At 40.0% G+C, this 26,472-nt stretch overlaps 1 protein-coding gene across 4 annotated transcripts in view; it reads left to right on the top strand.

Moving 5' to 3' along the window:
• Cnot4 (CCR4-NOT transcription complex subunit 4) overlaps window positions 1-26,472 on the top strand; it is a 227,774-nt gene that overhangs the window by 29,560 nt on the left and 171,742 nt on the right. For all 4 annotated transcript variants that reach the window (XM_071683029.1, XM_071683026.1, XM_071683028.1 and 1 more), the window contains exon 6: window positions 25,437-25,626. In XM_071683029.1, the coding sequence (XP_071539130.1) occupies window positions 25,437-25,626 (190 nt within the window). The remainder of the gene's footprint in view (window positions 1-25,436; window positions 25,627-26,472) is intronic.

Genomic DNA, 26,472 nt, shown 5'->3' with positions numbered 1-26,472 from the left:
GGAGTTATGGGAAGATTGTGTGAAGAGATACTAGGAGTTTATGGGAGTATTTGAGTTTAGAATATCAAAAGGTGAGAGTATATAAAGCTATGGGAGTATGTTAGGAATGGGAGATGTTTGGGGAATCACTGCTGATGTATAAGAGAAGTGCATGCATAAGGTAGGAGCTGAGCAAGTGAGAAAGGGTAATGAGTGGTGGGATGATGAAGGAAAGTTGCTTGTCAGTAATGGAAAGGAGACTATGGGCATCACTTACAAGGAAAGTGTGTGTGAGTGATTAGATGTACAAGAGAAAGCTGCAGGAGGTAAAGAGGAAGGTGCAGGGGCTGAAAAAGAGAGCAAATGAGGGTTGGGGTGTAAGAGCATCAGAAAACTTTAAGGAAAACTAGAAATAAAATGTTGAGAAGGCTGTTAATAGTGAAAAAATAAACAAGAAAAATGGGAACATTGATGAAGGGAAATGGTAATAGACAGAGATGAGTGTTGATGTGGTGCCCAGAACTTTCTGAAACCCTCCATGTTAGGATTGCTGGTCTTACTTTGTCTTCTGAAATCAGGACCACTGACCTAATCCTGACATATTTTCTTTGCAAGCATCATGCACCTACTCAAAACTCACTTTTCTTCACATAAGTTCTCCTTCCATCTCCTTTCTGTATTTTCGAATATAATCATAATAGAGTCCATTAACTCTACGACCTCTAGTCCCAGGCAATGTAGGGTGCTCAGAATCTCTGGGTTCCTGCCTGACTATATTGCCAGTGAAGGGGAGGGCTCAGATAGTAGTAGTACATGCCCCTCCTTGACCATTCACCTTCCTGATAGACCTGCCTCTTTTTCAATTCACAGTTTCATCATTTGTGGTCTCACTTAACCATCTATCTGTTGATCATCATCTGTCTAGTACCTCTCCTAATCTCTCTCTTTTTCTGAGACCCAATCGTTTAATGATGATTGCACTAGCCCTTTTTTCATATCCACTTGTAATCTCAACTAAGATTCCATGTCAAAGGTGATGTCTGTTTGTTCCAACATCAGCACATTTGTTGCACACCTCGAGAACCTTGAGTCCCTAGGTTTTGATGTTTTCTGGCTCACTGTCTGTCTCCTAACTGCCTTTTTTTGCTTTGTTTTGCCAATTGTGTTTCTAATTCTACAGATTTTATATCTTTCTTTGGCTATCAAAATTCCTATCAAGAGAGTGTCATCCACTCACCTGTCAGCTGAGATCCTCTACTTAAGGGATTTCATTGTTCACCACTGGGAATGGTTGACCTCTTGCCTTACAGATGGTGGAGGGATTGAAACCCTCCTGTTCTCCATTCTCAGTGATTAAGAACAAATTGTCTCCCAACCCACTTATATTCCTGACTACTGTGACCACTTTCCCAATATTCTGGATCTGTTTTTCCACCTCAATCATTCACACTGTAAATATGCAACCTTGCCCCCGATTGGTTAGTCTGGTCATACTCGCATAAACATATCTGTTTAAACAGCACCTCCTCCTCCAGCAGCTCCTTCTAAGCTTTAATGTTGGCACCTCAACAAAGTTAATTATGAAAATTCTTTGCTAATTTTCCTTGGGTAAATTACTGTCTCATGTGATGATCCTTCTGTCACTGCCAAATACATGAGATTATTTTTTATGGGAATGGAAGATTTCCCTCTTCCTCCAAGATGACCTTTTGTTGCAATCCATGGTTCAACCATTCCTATTTCAAGGCCATTCAGACAAGGGACCAAGCGTGTTGGGCTTGGAATAACTCTCCCTCCATTTCCCATTTGGCATTTATGTATCTTAACTCCATTAAAGGGTGGCCATGGCAAAAGAGTCTCCACTTATCCCTCGCATACACTATTCCACACATTCTTCCATCATTTCTCTCCCTCCAATATTCCTCCCCCCTGTTTGCCCATGTCACAGGTGGGCTTCCTCACATCAACCCCTTTAATTGTACTATCATTCACTTTCCTTGTAAACTCACAGTGTTGCATTGTTTCCACATGCCCAGACCTCCTCAAAGTATTGTTTCACCCATTCTACCATTCTCTGACATACCTCATCTCTCATACACCCCTTCATTTCTTTCTTCATTCCATCATGTCGCACCATATGCTCTTCCCAAATAGCTCATTTCCATGGCTAGGATTCTTGACCTCTGTGACTCATTCCATGTGTTTGGCTGCATAGGTGAGGGTTGGGGGAATTATGCTGTCTCTTAATCCCCCTCTTCACTATCATACTTGCATCTATACACTTCATTATTCTATTAAAGGACACAGTGACTCTTATATTGCTCTCTCTCCTTCCATGTCACCAAACTTACCCAAGACAGCGCCTAGATACTTAGATTATTCTATTAAAGGACACAGTGACTCTTATATTGGTCTCTCTCCTTCCATATCACCAAACTTACCCAAGACAGTGCCTAGATACTTAGATTCTCTCACTTCTTTCAGTCTTTCTCCCCTGTATCCAGAACTCAATTTAGTACACTTCCCTCTTTCATTCTATATTTATGTATTTATTGATTTATTTATTGTTCGCTGATGATACAGCGCTGGTGGCTGATTCATGTGAGAAACTGCAGAAGCTGGTGACTGAGTTTGGTAAAGTGTGTGAAAGAAGAAAGTTGAGAGTAGATGTGAATAAGAGCAAGGTTATTAGGTACAGTAGGGTTGAGGGTCAAGTCAATTGGGAGGTAAGTTTGAATGGAGAAAAACTGGAGGAAGTAAAGTGTTTTAGATATCTGGGAGTGGATCTGGCAGCGGATGGAACCATGGAAGCGGAAGTGAGTCATAGGGTGGGGGAGGTGGCGAAAATTGTAGGAGCCTTGAAGAATGTTTGGAAGTCGAGAACATTATTTCGGAAAGCAAAAATGGCTATTTGCCTCCCACACCATATATTCTTAATACCTTCCACAGAGCATCTCTATCAACTCTATCATATGCCTTCTCCAGATCCATAAATGCTACATACAAATCCATTTGTTTTTCTAAGTATTTCTCACATACATTCTTCAAAGCAAACACCTGATCCACACATCCTCTACCACTTCTGAAGCCACACTGCTCTTCCCCAATCTGATGCTCTGTACATGCCTTCACCCTCTCAATCAATACCCTCCCATATAATTTCCCAGGAATTCTCAAACTTATACCTCTGTAATTTGAGCACTCACTCTTATCCCCTTTGCCTTTGTACAATGGCACTATGCAAGCATTCCGCCAATCCTTAGGCACCTTAAAATGAATCATACATACATTAAATAACCTTACCAACCAGTCAACAATACAGTCACCCCTTTTTTTAATAAATTCCACTGCAATACCCTCCAAACCTGCTGCCTTGCCGGCTTTCATCTTCTGCAACGCTTTTACTACCTCTTCTCTGTTTACCAAATCATTTTCCCTAACCCTCTCACTTTGCACACCACCTCGACCAAAACACCCTATATCTGCCACTCTATCATCAAATACATTCAACAAACCTTCAAAATACTCACTCCATCTCCTCACATCACCACTACTAGTTATCACCTCCCCATTAGCCCCCTTCATTGAAGTTCCCATTTGCTCCCTTGTCTTACGCACTTTATTTACCTCCTTCCAAAACAGTTTCTTATTCTCCCTAAAATTTAATGATACTATCTCACCCCAACTCTCATTTGCCCTCTTTTTCACCTCATGCACCTTTCTCTTGACCTCCTGCCTCTTTCTTTTATACATCTCCCACTCATTTGCATTTTTTCCTGAAAAATCGTCCAAATGCCTCTCTCTTCTCTTTCACCAATAACCTTACTTCTTCATCCTGCCATTCACTACCCTTTCTAATCAACCCACCTCCCACACTTCTCATGCCACAAACATCTTTTGCGCAAGCCATCACTGCTTCCCTAGATACATCCCATTCCTCCCCCACTCCCCTTACCTCCTTTGTTCTCACCTTTTTCCATTCTGTACTCAGTCTCTCCTGGTACTTCCTCACACAAGTCTCCTTCCCAAGTTCACTTACTCTCACCACTCTCTTCACCCCGACATTCTTTATTCTTTTCTGAAAACCCCTACAAATCTTCACCTTCGCCTCCACAAGATAATGATCAGACATTCCTCCAGCACATTAACATCCAGAAGTCTCTCTTTTGCGTGCCTATCAATTAACACGTAATCCAATAACGCTCTCTGGCCATCTCTCCTACTTACATACGTATACTTACGTATATCTCTCTTTTTAAACCAGGCATTTCCAATCACCAGTCCTTTTTCAGCACACAAATCTACAAACTCTTCACCATTTCCACTTACAACACTGGATACCCCTTGTACACCAATTGTACCCTCAAATGCCACATTACTCATCTTTGCATTCAATTCACCCATCACTATATCCCGTTCTTGTGCATCAAAACTACTAACACACTCACTCAGCTGCTCCCAAAACACTTGCCTCTCATGATCTTTCTTCTCATGACCAGGTGCATAGGCACCAATAATCACCCATCTCTCTCCATCCACTTTCAGATCTCCCCATATCAATCTAGAGTTTACTTTCTTATGATGTATCACATACTCCCACGACTCCTGCTTCAGGAGTAGTGCTACTCCTTTCTTTGCCTTTGTCCTCTCACCAACCCCTGACTTTACTCCCAAGACATTCCCAAACCACTCCTCCTCTTTACCCTTGAGCTTCTTTTCACTCAGAGCCGAAATATCCAGGTTCCTTTCCTCAAACAACCTATATCCTTTTTTTCTCATCTTGGTTACATCCAAACACATATAGACACTCCTATCTGAGCCTTCGAGGAGGATTAGCACTCCCTGCATGACTCCTCCTTCTCTTTCCCCTTTTAGAAAGTTAAAGTACAAGGAGGGAAGGGTTTCTATCCCCCCTCTCCCATCCCATTTAGTTGCCTCCTATGACACAGTGGGAATGCTTGGGAAGTATTGTTTCCCCCCTATCCCCAGGGATATGTTTGTGAGATATATTAAGAAAAAATGATTTGTATGTGGTTTTTATGGATCTGTAGAAAGCATGTGATAGAGTTGATACAGATGCTTTATGGAAGATGCTACATACATACGGTGTGGGAGGAAAGTTATGAGAAGTAGGGACAAGCTTTTATCAAGAGAATGAGGTGTGCATGCGAGTACATAGAGAGGAGGGTTAGTGGTTCCGAGTGAAAATTGGTTGTTGATAGTGGTATATGATGTCATCATGACTATTCATTATGTTTCTGAGTGGGGTGATGAGTGAGGTAAATGCAAGGTTTGGGGGAGAGAGGAAGGTATGCAGTCTGATAGGGGATCTTGGGGCCTATGAAGAGAGTGAGTTTTTGTTTTCTGATGACACTTCACTGGTAGCATATTTTGAGTGCTAAATGGCTGAAGTTGGTGTCTTAGTTTGAGAGAGCATGTGAAAGGAGAAAGTTGAGAGTAAAGATGAATAAAGGTGAAGTTATTCGGTTTAGCACCAGAGAGACAGTAGGAATATGAGTTTGAATGGAGAAAATATAAAGGAAATGAAGTGTTTTAGTTACCCAGGAGTGGACATGTTAGCAAATGGAATTGTGAGAGCAGAAGTGAGTCATAGGGTGGTTGAGTGGTTGAAGGTCTGGGAGCATTGAAGGGTCTATGGGAAGAGAGATCACTATCTGGGAGGGCAAGAATAGGCACATTTTAAGGTATACTAATTCCAGTGGTGTTGTATGGAAGTGGGGCAAGGCCTATAGATGAGAAGGTATGGAATAAGGTGAATGTGTTGGAATTGTTAGAGAACAATATGTGATGTAAGGATAATTAAGAAATGATATGGTGAGAGAGAGTTGTGGTAGTAAGATTATTACTGATATAGCTGGTGGGTGGAGTGGAAAAGGTATCTACAATATCTCACAACAGTGATTTATTATTAGAATGATGGTGTTGCAGGAAGTAATCATAAGGACAAGGTCCCTTGATGTATCGTACCCTAATTTTTGGTATAAAGATTGAGAAGGTCCATCTTTATCAGAGATTTTAGGGTGATATTTATGGCTTTTATTTTGTCCCTGGGGATGGGGGAGAAAGAATACTTCCCACGTATTCCCTGCATGTCATAGAAGGCGACTAAAAGGGAAGGGAGCAGGGGGCTGAAAATCTTCCCCTCTCATTTTTAGTTTTCCTAAAGAAGGAACAGAGGAGGGGGCCAAGTGAGGTTATTCCCTTGAAGGCTCAGTCCTCTGTTCTTAACGCTACCTCGCTAACATGGGAAATGGCGAATTGTATGAAAAAAAATTATGGCTTATCAACCTGTACATTTCTTACTTCCTTGAATACCTCAGTGATGACTCAGGTATTGGCATTTCTTGCCTCAGCAAGACCCTTGTAGTACAAAGCTATTAAGTATGGAAAAAAATACAGAAAATGAATTGGACAAAAATACATGACAGCGCAGCCAGGAAACTGGAACGATTATTCAGTGTACTGCCTGGAGAAGCAAGAAACATGCATGGAACAACTACAGAAACATTTAAGATGAAACTTGTCATTTGGTTGAAATCAGTTCTAAATGAACCAAGAATTGATAAGTAAGTAATGCAGGTGGCAGCTGAGAAGAAAAGTTGTATACATGAAGTAAGACCTGCTGTTAGTGCTTCGTGCTTGCATGCCATTCTGGTTTAATCTCATTAGGGATACTTGTAGGTATGTAGTGTCTCCCAGTCTAACATACATACATTTGATTATGGAGATTGATGAATAAAAGATGGTGTAGTTAATGAACAAAATTTATTTGTGTGTTAGTAGTGAGTGATAAAGATTTATAATTAATACTCCCTGGAACTGGGAATTGGGCACAAAACTAACTTCTCAAAAGCTAACAGCATCCTGTTTACTTGTGGCTCTGAAGTCTGTGTGTGCTTGTAAAAGAAATCGTACTGACATACCCACCATACCTCACCACCATCTCAATGTTTACATCTCCAGTTTTGCTTTCAACTTTATCACTCTATCCATATATACATTTAAAAGCCATGGTGACTTTATACAGCCCTACCTTACAACCACATGTATACTGAGATTTTTGCTCAACTCTCCATTCACTCCTAACCATGCATTTGTGAAAGCTTTCTGTAGAGGAGTAAGTGCATATACATAAGAGTGGATGGAGAGTTGAGTGAAAGGTTTGATATACATTTTGGGAGTGAGGCAGGGCTTTATGATGTCACTATGGCTTTCTAACAAATATATAGATGGAGTTTTATAAAGGAGATGAAAGCAAAACTAGGGAAGGGGTGCAAAGATGGAGTTTGGTGGTGACACATGGTTGCAAGTGACAAGTGACAAGCCTGTATGTGGATGATACTGTGTTGTTTGCTGAGAGGGAAGAGGAGTTGCTGATGGTTATATTTTTGTTTTATGGTATGCTAAAGCATAGGCAAGTAAAGGTAAATGCAAGTAGAGTAATGGTGTTTGACAGAAAACAATGAAAGTATGGATTTTGCAAAGCCACATAGTGAGAGAAGAAAGTGTACTAAACTGTGTTACAGATACAGGGGGAGAAAGACTGGAGGAGGTGAGAGAATTTAAGTATCTGGGAGTTGTTTTGGGTAAGTTTGGTGATTGATATGGAAGTAGAGATAAGGGAGAGAGCAGTACAGGATAAAAGAGTCTTTGGGTTGCTTAATAGAATAATGAAAGGTAGAGGTGTAAGTATGGAAATTAAGAAAGGATTAAGGGACAGCATAGTCCTTCCAACCCTCACCTGTGCAGCTGAAACATGGACAAGAATACAGGCTATGGAAATGAGTTGTCTAAGAGTAGTATGTGTTATGGCTAAGTGGAATGAATATAGGAATGGAGGGAAGATGGAATGAAGGTGGAAATGAGGGGGTGTATGAAAAATTTTGTGTGGCAAGGAAAGCAAAGGGAATGAATTGTGGAGCAGTAAAGTGGGTGAAACAATACTTTGAGATGGTTTGGGCATGTAGAAGGAATGCTAGAGAGGGAGTATACAAGGAGATGTATGATAGTATGATCAAAAGGGTTGGTGATAGAGGAAGGTCACTTGTGACTTAGGGAAGTAAAGTAGGAGAGAGATGATAGGAGAGTGCATTGAATGGTGTGTGAGGGAGGCGAGTAAGGACAGGGATAAGCGGGGAGTCTTTTGCCATGGCTACCCCTTTGATGAGAGTTCCCGGAAGGAACTGGTGTCCTACGCATAGATATTTAGATAGATGGACATCCATGTTTTTCAAGATATGCTGGGTTGGTTCAGGAGGGAGGGTCTTGCACTGGTGCCATTTTTGATCTTCCAGGCCTGTAAGTCTCAAATTTGAATATACCTGGTTTATAACGCCATCATATATTAATTTTTTAATGGATAATTTACTTTATGTCCCATACTTTTTCACTTTTCTGTGGTTTGGGATGGCTTTTATTTCTATAATTAAGCATGATAAAGTGATGTGGCAGGGAATGCAAGGGAATCAATTGTGGAGTGGTAAAGTGGATGAAATGTAACACTTTGAGGTGGTTTGGGCATGTTTAAAGAATACAAGAAGGGAAGTATACAAGGAGGGTGTATGATAGTATGGTCAAAAGGGATGGTGTGAGAGGATGAATACCTGTGGCATGGGGGAAACAGTGGAAGAGTACTGGAGGGAGAGAAATGATGGAAGAATGCATGGGATAGTGTATGTGAGAGAGGCATGTAAGGACAGGGATAAGTGGAAACACTTTTGCTATGGCCACCCCCTTGATGTGAGTTCCCAAAGGGAAAGGGCATCTGAAAGATAGCTAGATAGGTAGGTAGATAAATAGATATAATGAAATGAACTTTTTTGACACTATAGCTTACTCTGATGGGTTAGATGTTAGCATTTGGTCAGCAAATATCCAGATGTTTCCACTCGCACTTACTTCTCTTTCTAAATACCTCTGTTGAGTCATCTGTCGGTGAGCTTTGAATCTGTTTTCGATCTTTTGCAGGCACTATATATTCTACAACTGGTCACCCTTCACATCTGTAATTGAATTTTAACAAATATGTGATCAAGGCATTGGGCATTTGCTTGGAGGAAGTGTTGTACATGAAGCCCATCACTTTGGCACTGTCTGTGAGTCACAAGTCATATATATATATTTTTCTCACGAGAATACAGCTATGTTTGCACATATCAGTGTCATTTAGCTATAAGTCCCATTAAGGTGCATCAGTTGATCACTATTAAGATCCTTTTACTTAGATGGACCTGAAAGGCACTTTGATTTGACCCCCATCTGTGGTGATAGGAGCCGAGCTTTTAACTGTATTGAATTTATCAAAGAGATCTCGCAACCCTCATCACTGCCTAACTGAAATGGGAGAGTTTGCATGGTACATAGAAATCAATTGGTGAAATGTATGTAGTCGTTTGAAGAATATAATATTCATCAAAGATCACATGAAACTGGTATGGTGGATGTTGTGTGAGTATTGAATTAGAGAGATGGAAAGTAATGGCCCCTCTCAGTCTAGACTGTTTGTAGATCCAGAGCTTCAAACTGGAGAGGAACAATGTGGTTTCAAGAGTGGTAGAGGTTGTGTGGATCTTGCATTTGCTTCAAAACATGTGAGAAATACTTAGAGAAACAAGGATTTGCCTGTGGCATTTATAGATCATTTTCCGGAGCATGCATATGATAGGGTTATCAGAGATGCCTTGTGGAAGGTGTTAAGAAGGTATGGGATTGGGGGAAAGCAACCAGAAGCAGTGAAGTTCTTATAACAGTATGATGCATTTGTGTGAGGGGGAAGAGAGGAAACTGAGTGGTTACTGGTTAAGGTAGGTCAGTAGCAGGGGTGTGTGATGTCGCAATCTGTTTAATTTTTTATGGTTGGTGTGGTTAGGGAATTAAATGCAAGGGTTTTAGAGAAAGGGGCAAGTATGCAGTCTGATGTCTGAGTTTAGGAGTGTATGCAAAAGGAAGAAGTTTGGCATAAATAAGTATGAAAGCATGGTTATTAGGCTAAGCAGGGTAAGGGATAGGTTGGTTGAGGTGTAAATTTGAATAGAGAAGATTTGGAGGAAATGAAGTATTTTAGATACATTGGAGTGGATGTTGCAGCAAGTGTAACCATGTAAGTAGAATTGAATCATAGAGTGGGTGAAGGAGCAAAGGTACTAGAAGCGTTGGGAAATGTGTGGAGCATTCCGGGAAGGCAAAATTGGTTATGTTTAAAGGTGTGGTAGTCCCAGTGATGTATGGATTCGAGGCATGGGTTGAAGATGAGGATATGTTGAGGAGGGTGGATGTGTTAGAAATGAAATCTTTGAGGACACTATGTGGTGTGAGGTGGATTGATTAAGTAAGTAATGAAAGGGGAAAAATGTCTGTTAAGATGGCTGTGATCAAGAGAGCTGAAGAGTGTGTACTGAAATAGTTTGGACTTAGGAAGAGAGTGAGTGAGGAGAAGGTAACAGAGAGGATATGTGTGTCAGAAGGGGAAAACTAAATTGAAGATGGAAGGGTGGAGTAAAAAAGTATTTTAAGTGTTAGGGCCCTAAACATGCAGGAGGGTGAATAGTGCAAATGGTATAAAATGAACCAGATTATGTGGTATTATAGGGGATGATGCACTGTCAGTTGACTGAATGAGGGCATATGAAGCAGCTTGGGTTGTGATGTGTGTGTTTTAAACTCGACAGCATTGGGAATGTATGTAAGCGAATGAGGCCTTTCTTTGTCTGTTCCTGGTACTTCCTTGCCAATGCGGGGAATGCCAAACAAATGTGATACAGAAAGTGGATTATGATACTTAGCACACACTTAATGATGAGCAAGCTCTACAGAAAGTGGATTACGATACTTAACACACACTTAATGATGAGCAAGCTGTTAAGGATACAAAAAAAAAAAAGTGAAGGTCCCTGGTTTAAAGGGATGCTGTGTAGCCTGGTTTGCCAACTTGTAAATATTTCAAAAATATTGTATATTATCATGGGTTATATACAACTCATGCTTATACAGCACTTCTTGACAGTATAACATCTGTAAGTTATCTAGAGAATAGTGAGTCAAAGAAAAAAGTGAAAGAAGATAATTGGATCACTAAGTGCATTGCAGTTGACAGCTGAGTGAGCCATTGTGTATAGGTGAAGTTACAGCCAGTCACTTTGTAGGGACAGCACCTTACAGGACCTTTATGCCATTTCCTGGTTAGGGAAGGGCCAGCAGATGATGTGGGACCTTCAAACATATTTTTATGAAAAACCATTTTATAGGGGCTAACCAAGTTGCTCTCTCAGGATTTATCCACTTATCAAGGTGAAATGGTTAAAGTGAAATGCATATGTAGGAGGCGTTTTTTTTTTTTTTTTTTTTTTTTTTTTTTGCCAGATACCATCCAATTAGATTTAGAAATATGTCACTAAAAATAAGGAACCATGAACCACTACTTTATATAAAGGATTTAGGAACCAATATCATGAACATGTGCAGAATGTGCATCATTTTAAACTTGTCAGAAAGACAAGACAGCTGTATAATACACCTGGACTAAGGAATACAGTGCAGGAAAGATAATGACCATTCAACTGACTATCTTGTAAAAATTGCTGTTAATTGCATCACATCCTTTATGGCATCATTGGGGGATTGGGAACAGAAACAATGAACAGAACTCCAGTCATAGGTAGCTATCAAATCGATGCTAATTCATTGTTACAACTATCACAGAAGCTCATATGATGGGTGTTCCTGCACTTTGGTAACTTAGTGAGTTTGAGATAGGGACCTCAAGTCACAGGCTGTTTCTAGCTGACACCATGGTAATTCTTTGTTCTTAAAGGAAATATATTTGCACTGCTGCTCTTTCTCATTTTTAGATGAAAACTTATCTACTTTATCATCACAGGCTGGTGATAGTAAGATAGGCATGAAAATTTGTTTGTGGCAGACCATGAGAGACTGCAATTAGACGTCATTCAAGTTTTACAGTGGTACTTTAAAAATTGCATACTTTTATGATTCCAAGAGAAATATAAGAATTAGAATAACTGAAGAATACTGGGAAGAGACAGATGTCATTAGTGATATATCTTCAAGAGAGAGATTCAGACATTATTAATGATTTATCTTCTTGAGAGAGATTTAGAATGTGTATGAGTAATGATTTCAGATTTCTATACTTCAAGTACAGCAAATCATCCATTTGCCTCTTCTAATTTATTAGTAAAATAGGTTTAAAGAAGTCTCAAGTTATGAGAGGCAAAACTAATGATAGCACTCATTAGTGCATTTACTCTCTTAGAATTAGGATACTATTGTATGCCAACATCACCAAAGGAAAACCAAATATTCAGCTATAAAGTGGGCAAAGGTGAAAGCAATCTTTGGCTATGGAATATCAAAACTGCTGGGAGGGAATGAAATCACTCAAACTCTGCTTTCTGGAATGCAAACAAGAGTAAATCATGATTATATTTAGAAAATGCTAGAAAGCATATCCTCCAGTGTGTATTCATAAATGTTCCTCATTAGCATGACAGCCATGGAAAACTTCTTAAAATGATATGACTAATATCAAAATACTTATAAATGTAAAAGTGTATTGTAAACATTTAGGTCCAGAAATCATTATTGATTTTATACCTACATGTATTTAAAGGAAAATGGACCACCTAGTGGAACAATGGCAATGATTGATAATATATGCAAAATGCACCAATCAGCAACATTGTAGGGCATATGTAGTTTATATCCTGTTGTGTTAAGTAGCCTTAATGATGAAAGTAGAACCATTTTAGCATTGGAGTAGACGAAGGTGTGAGGATTGAGAAGGTCCTGTATGTATCTTTTACTGTTCACATTAACATGTAAGGATCAAATGAATAAAGTTCCTCATTTTACCTATGCGTACCTTTAGTATGGCTTGCATGCTACTATAAGCTTTCCTGGCTTTTTCATTTTATATATATTTGTTTATTATACTTAATCTTTGGTTCCCTTGTCAGGGAGGTAGTGCCAGGAAACGAATGAAGAATGGCCCATTCACTCATATACACATATATACATAAATGCCCATACTTACACATATCAACATAAGCATACACATATGCATACATACATATGTACATATTGATACTTGCTTGCCTTCATCCATTCCTGTTGCTTCCCCACCCCACAGGAATTGCTAACCCCGCTTCAGCGAGGTAGTGCCAAGAAATCAGACAAAAAGGCCACACTTTTTCACATTCAGTCCCTAGCTGTCAAGTGTAATGCACCAAAACCACTGCTCCCTATCCACATCCAGGCCCCACAGGCCTTTCCATGGTTTACCCCAGACACTTCACATTCCCTGGTTCGGTCCATTGACAGCACGTCGATCCCGTTATTCCACATTGTTCCAGTTCACTCTTTTCCTTGCATGCCTTTCACCTTCCTGTATGCTCAGGCCTCAATCAATCAAAATCTTTTTCACTCCATCCTCCCTCCTCCAAATTGGTCTCCTGCTTCTCCTTGTTCCCTTCACCTCTGACACATATGTCCTCTTTATCAGTCTTTCCTCACTCATTCTCTCCATATGTCCAAACCATTTCAACACACCCTCTTCTGCTTTCTCAACTACACTCCTTTTATTACCAAACATCTCCCTTACCCTTTCATTACATACTTCATCAAACCATCTCACCTCATATTGTCTTCAAACATTTCATTTCGAACACTTCCACCCTCCTCTGTACACAACCCTATCTATAGCCCATGCCTCGCAACTATATAACATTGTTGGAACTACTATTCCTTCAAACATATTCATTTTTATTCTCCGAGGTAACGTTATTCCTTCCACGCATTTTTCATCGTTCCCAGAACCTTCACCCCCTTTCCCAGCCTGTGGCTCACTTCTGTTTCCATGGTTTCATTTGCTGCTAGATGCACTCCCAGATATCTAAAACACTTCACTTCCTCCAATTTTTCTCCATTCAAACTTACATCCCAATTAACTTCTCCCTCAACCCTACTAAACCTAATAACCTTGCTATTATTCACATTTACTCTCAACTTTCTCCTTTCACACAGTTTTCCAAACTCAGTCACGAACTTCTGCGGTTTTTCACTTGGATCATCTACCAGAGCTGTATCATCAGCAAACAATAAATGACTCACTTCCCAGGTCCTCTCATTCCCAACAGACTACATACTCGCACCTCTTTCCAAAACTTTTGCACTTACCTCCTAAACCATCCCATCCATAAACAAATTAAACAACCATGGGGACATAACACACCCATGCCACAGACTGACTTTCAGTGGGAACCAATCATTCTCCTCTCTTCCTACTCGTACACATGCCTTACATCATTGGTAAAAACTTTTCATTGCTTCTGGCAACTTACCTCCCACACCATATACTCTTAAAATCTTCCACATAGCATCTCTATCAACCCGTTGTATGGCTTCTTACAAATCCATCTGTTTTTCTAAGTATTTCTCACATACATTCTTAAAAGCAAACATCTGATCCACACATTCTCTACCACCTCTAAAACTGCACTGCTCTTCCCCAACCTGATGCTTTGTACATGCCTTCAGCCTCTCAGTCAATACCCTCCAGTATAATTTCCCAGGAATACTCAACAGACTTATGTCTCTGTAGTTTGAACACTCGCCTTTATCTCCTTTGCCTTTGTACAATGGCACTATGCATGCATTCCCCTAATCCTCATGCACTTTACCATGGTCCATACATACATTGAATACCCTTACCAACCAGTCAACAACAACAGTCACCCCCATTTTTAATAAATTTCACTGCAATGATATCCAAACCTGCTGTCTTGCTGAATTTCACTCCTGACAAAAAAATATATCCTTACCTTTTTAACATTATACAACCTTACACAACAGACCAAGGATTCTGACAAATGCACTTGAGTCCTGCCTTTTATTGGTAGCCCTGCTTCCATTATTTGGTTATACATGGATTACCAGTTACAATTCGTCATGTTATGTTATGCAGCTTAAGTTGAATATTACTATGATTTCCTTTTATTATATGGCTTACCAGTTACAATGCCTATCATGTTTTGTTGTACAACTTGAGTTTTATATTAGTTTTATATTGGGCATATGATAGAGTTGATAGAGATGCTTTGCGGAAGGTATTAAGAATATATGGTGTAGGAGGCAAGTTATTAGCAGTGAAAAGTTTTTATCAAGGATGTAAGGCATGTGTACGCGTAGGAAGAGAGGAAAGTGATTGGTTCTCCATGAATTTAGGTTTGCGGCAGGGGTGTGTGATGTCTCCATGGTTGTTTAATTTGTTTATGGATGGGGTTGTTAGGGAGGTGAATGCAAGAGTTTTGGAAAGAGGGGCAAGTATGCAGTCTGTTGTGGATGAGAGAGCTTGTAAAGCGAGTCAGTTGTTGTTCGTTGATGATACAGCGCTGGTGGCTGATTCGAGAAACTGCAGAAGCTGGTGACTGAGTTTGGTAAAGTGTGTAAAAGAAGAAAGTTGAGAGTAAATGTGAATAAGAGCAAGGTTATTAGGTACAGTAGGGTTGAGGGTCAAATCAATTGGGAGGTAAGTTTGAATGGAGAAAAACTGGAGGAAGTGAAGTGTTTTAGATATCTGGGAGTGGATCTGGCAGCGGATGGAACCATGGAAGTGGAAGTGAATCATAGGGTGGGGGAGGGGGCGAAAATTCTGGGAGCCTTGAAAAATGTTTGGAAGTCGAGAACATTATCTTGGAAAGCAAAAATGGGTATGTCTGAAGGAATAGTGGTTCCAACAATGTTGTATGGTTGCGAGGCGTGGGCTATGGATAGAGTTGTGTGCAGGAGGGTGGATGTACTGGAAATGAGATGTTTGAGGACAATATGTGGTGCGAGGTGGTTTGATCAAGTAAGTAATGTAAGGGTAAGAGAGATGTGTGGAAATGAAAATAGTGTGGTTGAGAGAGCAGAAGAGGGTGTTTTGAAATGGTTTGGTCACATGGAGAGAATGAGTGAGGAAAGATTGACCAAGAGGATATATGTGTCATAGGTGGAGGGTACGAGGAGAAGTGGGTGACCAAATTGGAGGTGGAAAGATGGAGTAAAAAAGATTTTGAGTGATCGGGGCCTGAACATGCAGGAGGGTGAAAGGCGTGCAAGGAATAGAGTGAATTGGAACAATGTGGTATACCAGGGTCAACGTGCTGTCAGTGGATTGAACCAGGGCATGTGAAGCCTCTGGGGTAAACCATGGAAAGTTCTGTGGGGCCTGGATGTGGAAAGGGAGCTGTGGTTTCGGTGCATTATTACATGACAGCTAGAGACTGAGTGTGAACGAATGGGGACTTTGTTGTCTTTTCCTAGTGCTACCTCGCACACATGAGGGGGGGAGGGGATGTTATTCCATGTGTGGCGGGGTGGCGATGGGAATAAATAAAGGCAGACAGTATGAATTATGTACATGTGTATATATATATATATATATATATGTCTGTGTGTGTATATATATGTGTACATTGAGATGTATAGGTATGTATATTTGCGTGTGTGGATGTGTATGTATATACATGTGTATGTGGGTGGGTTGGGCCATTCTTTTGTCTGTTTCCTTGCGCTACCTCGCTAACGTGGGAGACAGCAACAAAGCAAAAAGCAAAAATATATACGGGAGCGGGGGCTGGAAATCTTCCCCTCCCGTTTATAAGTTGCCAAGAGGAGGAACGGTTAGAGGGGCCATTTGAGGATATACCCTCTAAGACTTGCTCCTCTGTTCTTAACGCTACCTCGCTAACTTGAGATAAGGCAAATATTTATGAAAAAAATATTTATGTGTATGTATGATACTCTCTCACCCCAAGGGCAAATGAGAGTTGGGGTGAGAGAGTATCATTAAATTTTAGGGAGAATAAAAAGATGTTCTGGAAGGAGGTAAATAAAGTGCGTAAGACAAGGGAGCAAATGGGAACTTCAGTGAAGGGCGCAAATGGGGAGGTGATAACAAGTAGTGGTGATGTGAGAAGGAGATGGAGTGAGTATTTTGAAGGTTTGTTGAATGTGTTTGATGATAGAGTGGCAGATATAGGGTGTTTTGGTCGAGGTGGTGTGCAAAGTCAGAGGGTTAGGGAAAATGATTTGGTAAACAGAGAAGAGGTAGTGAAAGCTTTGCGGAAGATGAAAGCCGGCAAGGCAGCAGGTTTGGATGGTATTGCAGTGGAATTTATTAAAAAAGGGGGTGACTGTATTGTTGACTGGTTGGTAAGGTTATTTAATGTATGCATGACTCATGGTGAGGTGCCTGAGGATTGGCGTAATGCGTGCATAGTGCCATTGTACAAAGGCAAAGGGGATAAGAGTGAGTGCTCAAATTACAGAGGTATAAGTTTGTTGAGTATTCCTGGTAAATTATATGGGAGGGTATTGATTGAGAGGGTGAAGGCATGTACAGAGCATCAGATTGGGGAAGAGCAGTGTGGTTTCAGAAGTGGTAGAGGATGTGTGGATCAGGTGTTTGCTTTGAAGAATGTATGTGAGAAATACTTAGAAAAGCAAATGGATTTGTATGTAGCATTTATGGATCTGGAGAAGGCATATGATACAGTTGATAGAGATGCTCTGTGGAAGGTATTAAGAATATATGGTGTGGGAGGAAAGTTGTTAGAAGCAGTGAAAAGTTTTTATCGAGGATGTAAGGCATGTGTACGTGTAGGAAGAGAGGAAAGTGATTGGTTCTCCATGAATGTAGGTTTGCGGCAGGAGTGTGTGATGTCTCCATGGTTGTTTAATTTGTTTATGGATGGGGTTGTTAGGGAGGTAAATGCAAGAGTTTTGGAAAGAGGGGCAAGTATGAAGTCTGTTGGGGATGAGAGAGCTTGGGAAGTGAGTCAGTTGTTGTTCGCTGATGATACAGCGCTGGTGGCTGATTCATGTGAGAAACTGCAGAAGCTGGTGACTGAGTTTGGTAAAGTGTGTGGAAGAAGAAAGTTAAGAGTAAATGTGAATAAGAGCAAGGTTATTAGGTACAGTAGGGTTGAGGGTCAAGTCAATTGGGAGGTGAGTTTGAATGGAGAAAAACTGGAGGAAGTGAAGTGTTTTAGATATCTGGGAGTGGATCTGGCAGCGGATGGAACCATGGAAGCGGAAGTGGATCATAGGGTGGGGGAGGGGGCGAAAATTCTGGGGGCCTTGAAGAATGTGTGGAAGTCGAGAACATTATCTTGGAAAGCAAAAATGGGTATGTTTGAAGGAATAGTGGTTCCAACAATGTTGTATGGTTGCGAGGCGTGGGCTATGGATAGAGTTGTGCGCAGGAGGATGGATGTGCTGGAAATGAGATGTTTGAGGACAATGTGTGGTGTGAGGTGGTTTGATCGAGTGAGTAACGTAAGGGTAAGAGAGATGTGTGGAAATAAAAAGAGCGTGGTTGAGAGAGCAGAAGAGGGTGTTTTGAAGTGGTTTGGGCACATGGAGAGAATGAGTGAGGAAAGATTGACCAAGAGGATATATGTGTCGGAGGTGGAGGGAACGAGGAGAAGAGGGAGACCTAATTGGAGGTGGAAAGATGGAGTGAAAAAGATTTTGTGTGATCGGGGCCTGAACATGCAGGAGGGTGAAAGGAGGGCAAGGAATAGAGTGAATTGGAGCGATGTGGTATACCGGGGTTGACGTGCTGTCAGTGGATTGAATCAAGGCATGTGAAGCGTCTGGGGTAAACCATGGAAAGCTGTGTAGGTATGTATATTTGCGTGTGTGGACATGTATATACATGTGTATGGGGGGGGTGTTGGGCCATTTCTTTCGTCTGTCCTTGCGCTACCTCGCAAATGCGGGAGACAGCGACAAAGTATAATAAAAAAAAAAAATGTATATATGTGTGTGTGTGTGTATGAGTGGATCGGCCATTCTTTGTTTGTGTTCTGTTGCTACCTTGGTGATGCAGGAAACGGCAACCAAGTATGATAAAAAAGTATTTAGCATTTTCTCGTTGAAATGGGTAATTAAATTAGTGTGTGTGCTGTGAATAAGAAGACATCTTATTAGAATTAGCTTGCATGTCTGAACTTTACAGTTAGCTAAACTTTCAAAATACTTGGAAATATTCAGTATATATACTGCAAAAAAGATTTTGCTTTGGCAAGTAGTTGGTCCTAATCATTTGGAAGTAAAGACATTTTATTTATTTTTTCCCCATAGCGTGTCTAAAGAGAATTGTGTAGAAGAAATATATGAAAGTACAATATACCATATCATTTTTTTATTATATGTTGAATGTTTTGAAACTAAAAGTAATCTTGAGGAGGTAAGTCTTCTGTATGTTTCACTAGTTGTCTTGTATGTTTTTCTGATTACTTTGATGATTATTAGTTCCTGTTAGATAAGAACCTTCTTTAGAAAATAGTTTACAAAAGATAAAGAAAATAATCCATTCTACCTACTTATTTACCACTTATGAAATAGATGTTTTGAACAAAAGTCGATCTAAGCATCCATGATACTGTTCACTTACAATTTTATATATCTTATTGTGTAAGTTGAGGAGCATGTCTTTTGTTTCTTGATAGCTTTACTGTCCATATATGATGTCCTTTCATTTCTTAAGAGAAATAATTATTTCACTTTACTATGTATTTAGATGATCTAAGCACTTGGGAGACCAATCAGGAGGGCACTAGGGCAAAGTAATTTTTTCTTCGATTGGTTATGAATTTTTTCTTATTTTATATCTATCAAACAGTGTTCTAGTTCCTCTGAACACAAATTAAACTATGTATGGCACAGACCATATTATTCTGGTCTGTTGTGGCTCTTTTGGAGATTTTGTCACACCCTATTTCTTATAGCTATTTTCATAAATTGTTGTAAATATGTAGATGATTATTGATTCAGGTATTAGATAGGGACCTTTCATAAGTGAGATGTATGTTAAACATATTTGAAAAATACAATGTATTGTATCGTTTTGATCATATGTTAAATGGTTTGAAGTGAAGGCCTTCGAGAGGTACTGTATCTGTTTGTAAGAATTCCATCTCCTTAAGTTATTTTCATGTACATTTTTCTAAATGAACAGATTATTAATTCAAGTATTGGGTAAGAATTTTCTCAAGAGACTTGTGTAGAGGACATGAGTGAAAATGCTGCTTACTGTATCATTTTGTCAATTATTGTTTTGAAATGGAACACAATTGCTAAGGATCGTTAGGAGTAAGACTTTGATTTATTTCGCCTATTTTCACCAATATATTTTTCTGTATGTAGATGATTATTGATTCATGCATTAGATAAGAAATTACTGAACAGAATTGGGATAAAGATTATATGAAAAATGCAACTTAATCAGCCACTAACTGATTTTGAATTGAATGTTTTGAATCTCAGTTAGGCATTCTTGGTAACACCATATTTTTCCATTGTATTTCTGAATATAGAAATAATTATTAGTCCTTACTGACTGAATGTGCATATATATTTTTCAAGCTTTCTCTCTCATCCTTTTTTAGTATATAGGTGGCTTTAAAACTTTAATGGCAAAAATTTTTGAAATGTTAGGGATTTGTAGACACTGAACTTTTTAATGATATTGAAAACCATTGAGCGGGGCTTTGTGCAACAAATATTTGTGTGATTTCTCAGTCTTTATTGCACGAAATAAAGCAATTAGTGTATTTTGAAGGACTGTTGAATGTATTTGATGATGGGATGGCAAATGTGAGGTGATTTTGTTATGGATGTATGCAAAGGGAGAGTCATGGCTAGTGGTTTGGTGAAAAGTGGTAGTGAAAGCATGTATAGAAAAAACATAGGGTAAAGTGGGTGGAGTGGATGGGATTGCTATTGAATTTTGTATGTGGGTAGTTGTGTTATTGATTGGTAATTTATGGGTTTTGGTGTATGTATGGCTCATTTGAGATGCTATATGATTGGAGAAATGTCTGTATAGTTCTGTTATATGAAAGGAAGGGGTACAAAAGTGTATGTTTGAATTACAGATGTATAAGTTTGTTCAGTTTACCCAATAAGTTGTGGTGATTGAGAGCGTGACGGTATTCACAGAACATCAGGGTGGTGACAATGCGATATTTGGAATGGTAGAGGATGTATGGGTTAAAAGTTTGCCTTGGTGCCTCTGTGTGAGATATATTTAGAGAATGGAATGATTCATACATGGCATTCATGGCTCTAGAGAAAGCATATGAAAGGTGCATGGAATGTTAGGTATGGGAGGAAAGCTATTATTGCAGTAAGAAGTGATTTTTTGTTTTTTAGAGAGAGTAAGGCATGGGTGTGAGTATGAAGAGAGGAGGGTATGTGTTTTTAGGTGAATATGAGTTTGCAGCAGGGGTGTGTGTCACCATTGCTGTTTAAGCTATTTATGGATGGAGTGGTAAGGGAGGTGAATATGAGGGTCTTGGAGAGAGTTAGGGGCTGGGGGGGATCTGCAGTCTGTACAAATTTAAGGAGGCCTTGAGTGCAAGTTGACTTGCAAGGAAAGGCTAGAAGAGTGACTATATCTCAGCCTTGAAGTTTTTAAAATGTATAATAATGTAGACAGTGAAAAATTCTTCGAGAGATGTAAGGATAGAAAAATCAGATGATAAACATGAGATTATGCAAGAAATTTGTTACTGAAGACCAGTAAATACTTTAATAGTATAAGAAAGGTGGATGAAGATGAAGATTGAAAGACTGATGGCATGGGTAATGCAGACAGGATACAGAAAAGAAAGAAGTATGATAGGGAGTACTCGAGATGGATCGTCTCAAGGGTAAAACTCCCTCTCTGTACAGTACAAACAGATAGTTAATGATAAATAGATATTGATTAGACATACACATATGGACTTCCTTGGTGTTGTGGTTAGCATTATAGACCATTGAGCATGCATAGGCTGCCGGGATCAAAGCTATGTAAATTCAAATCCTGGATGCTGCAGCCAGTTCACAGTCCTCCTAGCTGTTCATCCTCTCCAAGGGTTGGTTGATCAAATGGGCACTGGCATAGGCCAGGGTATATGTTTGTGTGTGGTTGCATGAACATGGGAGTAAAGGCATGATGCATATATATTTTTCTTTTATTATATTTTATCACTGTCTCCCACATTAGCGAGGTAGCGCAAGGAAACAGACGAAAGAATGGCCCAACCCACCCACATACACATATATATATGTAAACGCCCACACATGCACTTGTACATACCTATACATTTCAACATATACCTACGCATACATACGCTGACATTTACTTATATACACAAGTACACATTCATACATGCTCCACCACACATGAAAATAGCAATAGGGAGAATAAAAAGATGTTTTGGGAGGAGATATATAAAGTGCATAAGACAAGAGAACAAATGGGAACATCGATGAAGGGGCAAATAGGGAGGTAATAACAAGTAGTGGTGAAGTGAGAGGGAGATGGAGTCAGTATTTTGAAGGTTTGTTAAATGCGTTTGATGATAGAGTGGCAGATATAGGGTGTTTTGGTCGAGGTGGTGTTTGAAGTAAGAGGGTCAGGGAGAATGACTTGGTAAACAGAGAAGAGGTATTGAAAGCTTTGCGAAAGATGAAAGCTGGCAAGGCAGTGGGTTTGGATGGTATTGCAGTGGAATTTATTAAAAAAGGAGGTGACTTCTTGTTGACTGATTGGTGAGGATTTTCATTGTATGTATGGGTCATAGTGAAGTATCTGAGGATTGACAGAATGCATGTGTAGTGCCATTGTACAAAGGCAAATTGGATAAAGGTGAGTGTTCAAATTACAGAGGTATAAGTTTGTTGAGTATTCCTGGGAAGTTATATGGAAGGGTATTGATTGAGAGGTTGAAGGCATGTACAGAGCATCAGATTGGGGAAGATCAGTGTGGTTTCAGAAGTGGTAGAGGATGTGCGGATCAGGTGTTTGCTTTGAAGAATGTATGCAAGAAATACTTAAACAGATAGATTTGTATGTAGCATTTATGGATCTGGAGAAGGCATATGATAGAGTTGATAGAGATGCTCTGTGGAAGGTATTAAGAGTGTATGGTGTGGGAGGTAATTTGCTAGAAGCAGTGAAAAGTTTTTATCGAGGATGTAAGGCATGTGTACGAGTAGGAAGAGAGGAAAGTGATTGGTTCCCAGTGAATGTCAGTTTGCGGCAGGGGTATGTGATGTCTCCATGGTTGTTTAATTTGTTTATAGATGGGGTTGTTAGGGAGGTGAATGGAAGAGTTTTGGAGATAGGGGCAAGTATGTAGTCTGTTGTGGATGAGAGAGCTTGGGAAGTGAGTCAGTTGTTTGCTGATGATACAACACTGGTGGCTGATTCAGGTGAGAAACTGGAAGTTGGTGACTGAGTTTGGTAAAGTGTGTGAAAGAAGAAAGCTGAGAGTAAATGTGAATAAGAGCAAGTTTATTGGGCACATTAGGGTTTAGGGACAAGTCATTTGGGAGGTAAGTTTGAATGGAGAAAAACTGGAGGAAGTAAAGTGTTTTAGATATCTGGGAGTGGATTTGGCAGTGGATGGAACCATGGAAGCAGAAGTGACTCGCGAAGTGGGGGAGGGGATGACAGTTCTGGGAGTGTTGAAGAATGTGTGGAAGGCGAGAACGTTATCTTTGAAAGCAAAAATGGGTATGTTTGAAGGAATAGTGGTCCCAACAATGTTATATGGTTGTGAGGCATGGGCCATAGATAGGGTTGTGCAGAGGGGGGGGTGGATGTTTTGGAAATGGGATGTTTGAGGACAATATGTGGTGTGAGGTGGTTTGATCGAGTAATTAATGAAAGGATAAGAGAGATGTGTGGTAATAAAAAGTGTGGTTGAGAGAGCAGAAGAGGGTGTATCGAAATGGTTTGGTCACGTGGAGAGAATGAGCGAGGAAAGATTGACAAAGAGGATATATGTGTAGGAGGGGATGAGGAGAAGTGGGAGACCAAATTGTAGGTGGAAGGATGGAGTGAAAAAGATTTTGAGCAATTGGGGCCTGAACATACAGAAAGGTGTGCAAGGAATGGAGTGAATTGGAATGATGTGGTATACTGGGGTGGACATGGTGTCAATGGATTGAACCAGGGCATGGGAAGCATTTCAGGTAAACCATAGAAAGTTTTGTGGGGCCTGGATGTGGAAAGGGAGATGTGGATTCTGTGTATTACACATGACAGCGAGAGACTGAGTGTGAAAGTGATTTTTGTTGTCTTTTCGTAGTGCTGCCTCGCGTGCATGCGAGGGAGTGGGTGCCATTTCATGTGTGGTGGGGTGGTGGCGGAAATGGATGAAGGCAGCATGTATGAATATGTACATGTGTACATATGTATGTGTCTGTTTATGTTTATGTATACGTTGAAATGTATATGTGCGTGTGTGAGTATTTGTGTTTACATGTGTATGTGGGTGGGTTGGGCCATTCTTTCATCTGTTTCTTTGTGCTACCTTGATAACGCAGGAGACAGCGACAAAGCATGATAGAAAAAGTGCATATGTATTGGACTCCATATGCTGAAGGTTGTACTGCGAGTGAAAAGTCACCTTTGGTAATGCTATATCAATGAGAGTACATTCTCATCAAAGAACCTCTCACTCCAAAGTAGTCTGCATTTCCCTGCTATTGGAAGTTGCCCAGCCTTTAGCTGCAGAAATCTTTAGAAAGGTCTTTGTTAAAACCAGGACTTCTTGATAGAAATTGGTCTTGAGGTAATCTTTTTTTTTTTTTCACTGTCTCCCGCGTTTGCGAGGTAGCGCAAGGAAACAGATGAAAGAAATGGCCCAACCCACCCCCATACACATGTATATACATACGTTTACACACGCAAATATACATACCTACACAGCTTTCCATGGTTTACCCCAGACGCTTCACATGCCCTGATTCAATCCACTGACAGCACGTCAACCCCGGTATACCACATCGATCCAGTTTACTCGATTCCTTGCCCTCCTTTCACCCTCCTGCATGTTCAGGCCCTGATCACACAAAATCTTTTTCACTCCATCTTTCCACCTCCAATTTGGTCTCCCACTTCTCCTCGTTCCCTCCACCTCCGACACATATATCCTCTTGGTCAATCTTTCCTCACTCATTCTCTCCATGTGCCCAAACCATTTCAAAACACCCTCTTCTGCTCTCTCAACCACGCTCTTTTTATTTCCACACATCTCTCATACCCTTACGTTACTTACTCGATCAAACCACCTCACACCACATATTGTCCTCAAACATCTCATTTCCAGCACATCCACCCTTCTGCGCACAACTCTATCCATAGCCCATGCCTCGCAACCATACAACATTGTTGGAACCACTATTCCTTCAAACATACCCATTTTTGCTTTCTGAGATAATGTTCTCGACTTCCACACATTCTTCAAGGTAATCATATGCAAATGAATATTGTATTTATTAGATCTACTCTGTTTTTGTGGTGAATCAGGTGCTGACAGTCTCTATTATCAAACTTATTTTTTCTCACTGGTATCCCTTCAATTTCTTATTAGGGGCCTAGTGCATCAGCATATGTGACCTATCAGAGAGCGGAGGACGCGCTGAGAGCGATCCAGGCCGTAAACAACATTCATGTTGATGGGCGGACTTTGAAGGCATCCTTGGGGACCACCAAATACTGCTCCCATTTCATGAAGAACCAGCCGTGTCCTAAGTCCGAGTGCATGTATCTTCATGAATTAGGTAAAATGAAATATTAAACTGGATTTTCTAAAATATTCATGATTTTTATACACTGTGTATGATGAATGCATAAGCACTGCCCTTTGGGAAAGTGGTGCAGTATAAGTACTTTTCAGTATTTGTAATGATAGTACTATGTCAAGTACTATTGTGATCTTAACAAGAAAGGTGCTGTTTAGGAATTAATAGGTCTAGATTAACAAAATTCTGAAAGGAGTGAGTGATGATTTTCTGATGGAATTGAATATGAAGATAGTTTTTGATATGCATAAAGAAAGATGCAAGGGTACAAAAATGAGAGACCTTGAAATTATGCAAGTCACTTGTTTTAAAGATGTAAAGGAGTACATCTATTGTATGAGTAGTGGGTAAATGGAGTAATCCGAGTTAAGAGATAGTAAATGTGGACAGCATATAAAAATTAAATTTGGAATGTTGTATGTTAGTATGGAAAAATCAAGAGATGGGATCCCATACAATGCAAATAGACAATGACATATACACATGCAGTAGAGTTAGAAACGTGGAGATTGGCTAGTCGATACTGAACGATATAGCAGACAGGAGGATGACACCAAAATGAGAAAACTTAGTAAAGCAGGTGAATAGGTGTAAATCATTGATAGTTATTGGACTGGATCATAACACAATTGAAGAGGAAAGGGTGGAGAAGAAAGGAATGCAGATCAAAATACCATGAAATGCTATAGACTTGGTGGTGGAGCTTTTCTGATAAAAGAATGGAGAACTGGCATATGTATTCAAGCCATAAGGGAATGACTTGCAGTGATTATGTTTGGTTTGGAATTATGTAGACAGGAGGTACCTAAGCAGGCTAAAAAAACT

The sequence above is a fragment of the Panulirus ornatus genome, chromosome 35, assembly GCF_036320965.1.
Source record: "Panulirus ornatus isolate Po-2019 chromosome 35, ASM3632096v1, whole genome shotgun sequence".
NCBI classification, from domain to species: domain Eukaryota; kingdom Metazoa; phylum Arthropoda; class Malacostraca; order Decapoda; family Palinuridae; genus Panulirus; species Panulirus ornatus.
This window is presented reverse-complemented; position numbering and strand designations above follow the sequence as displayed.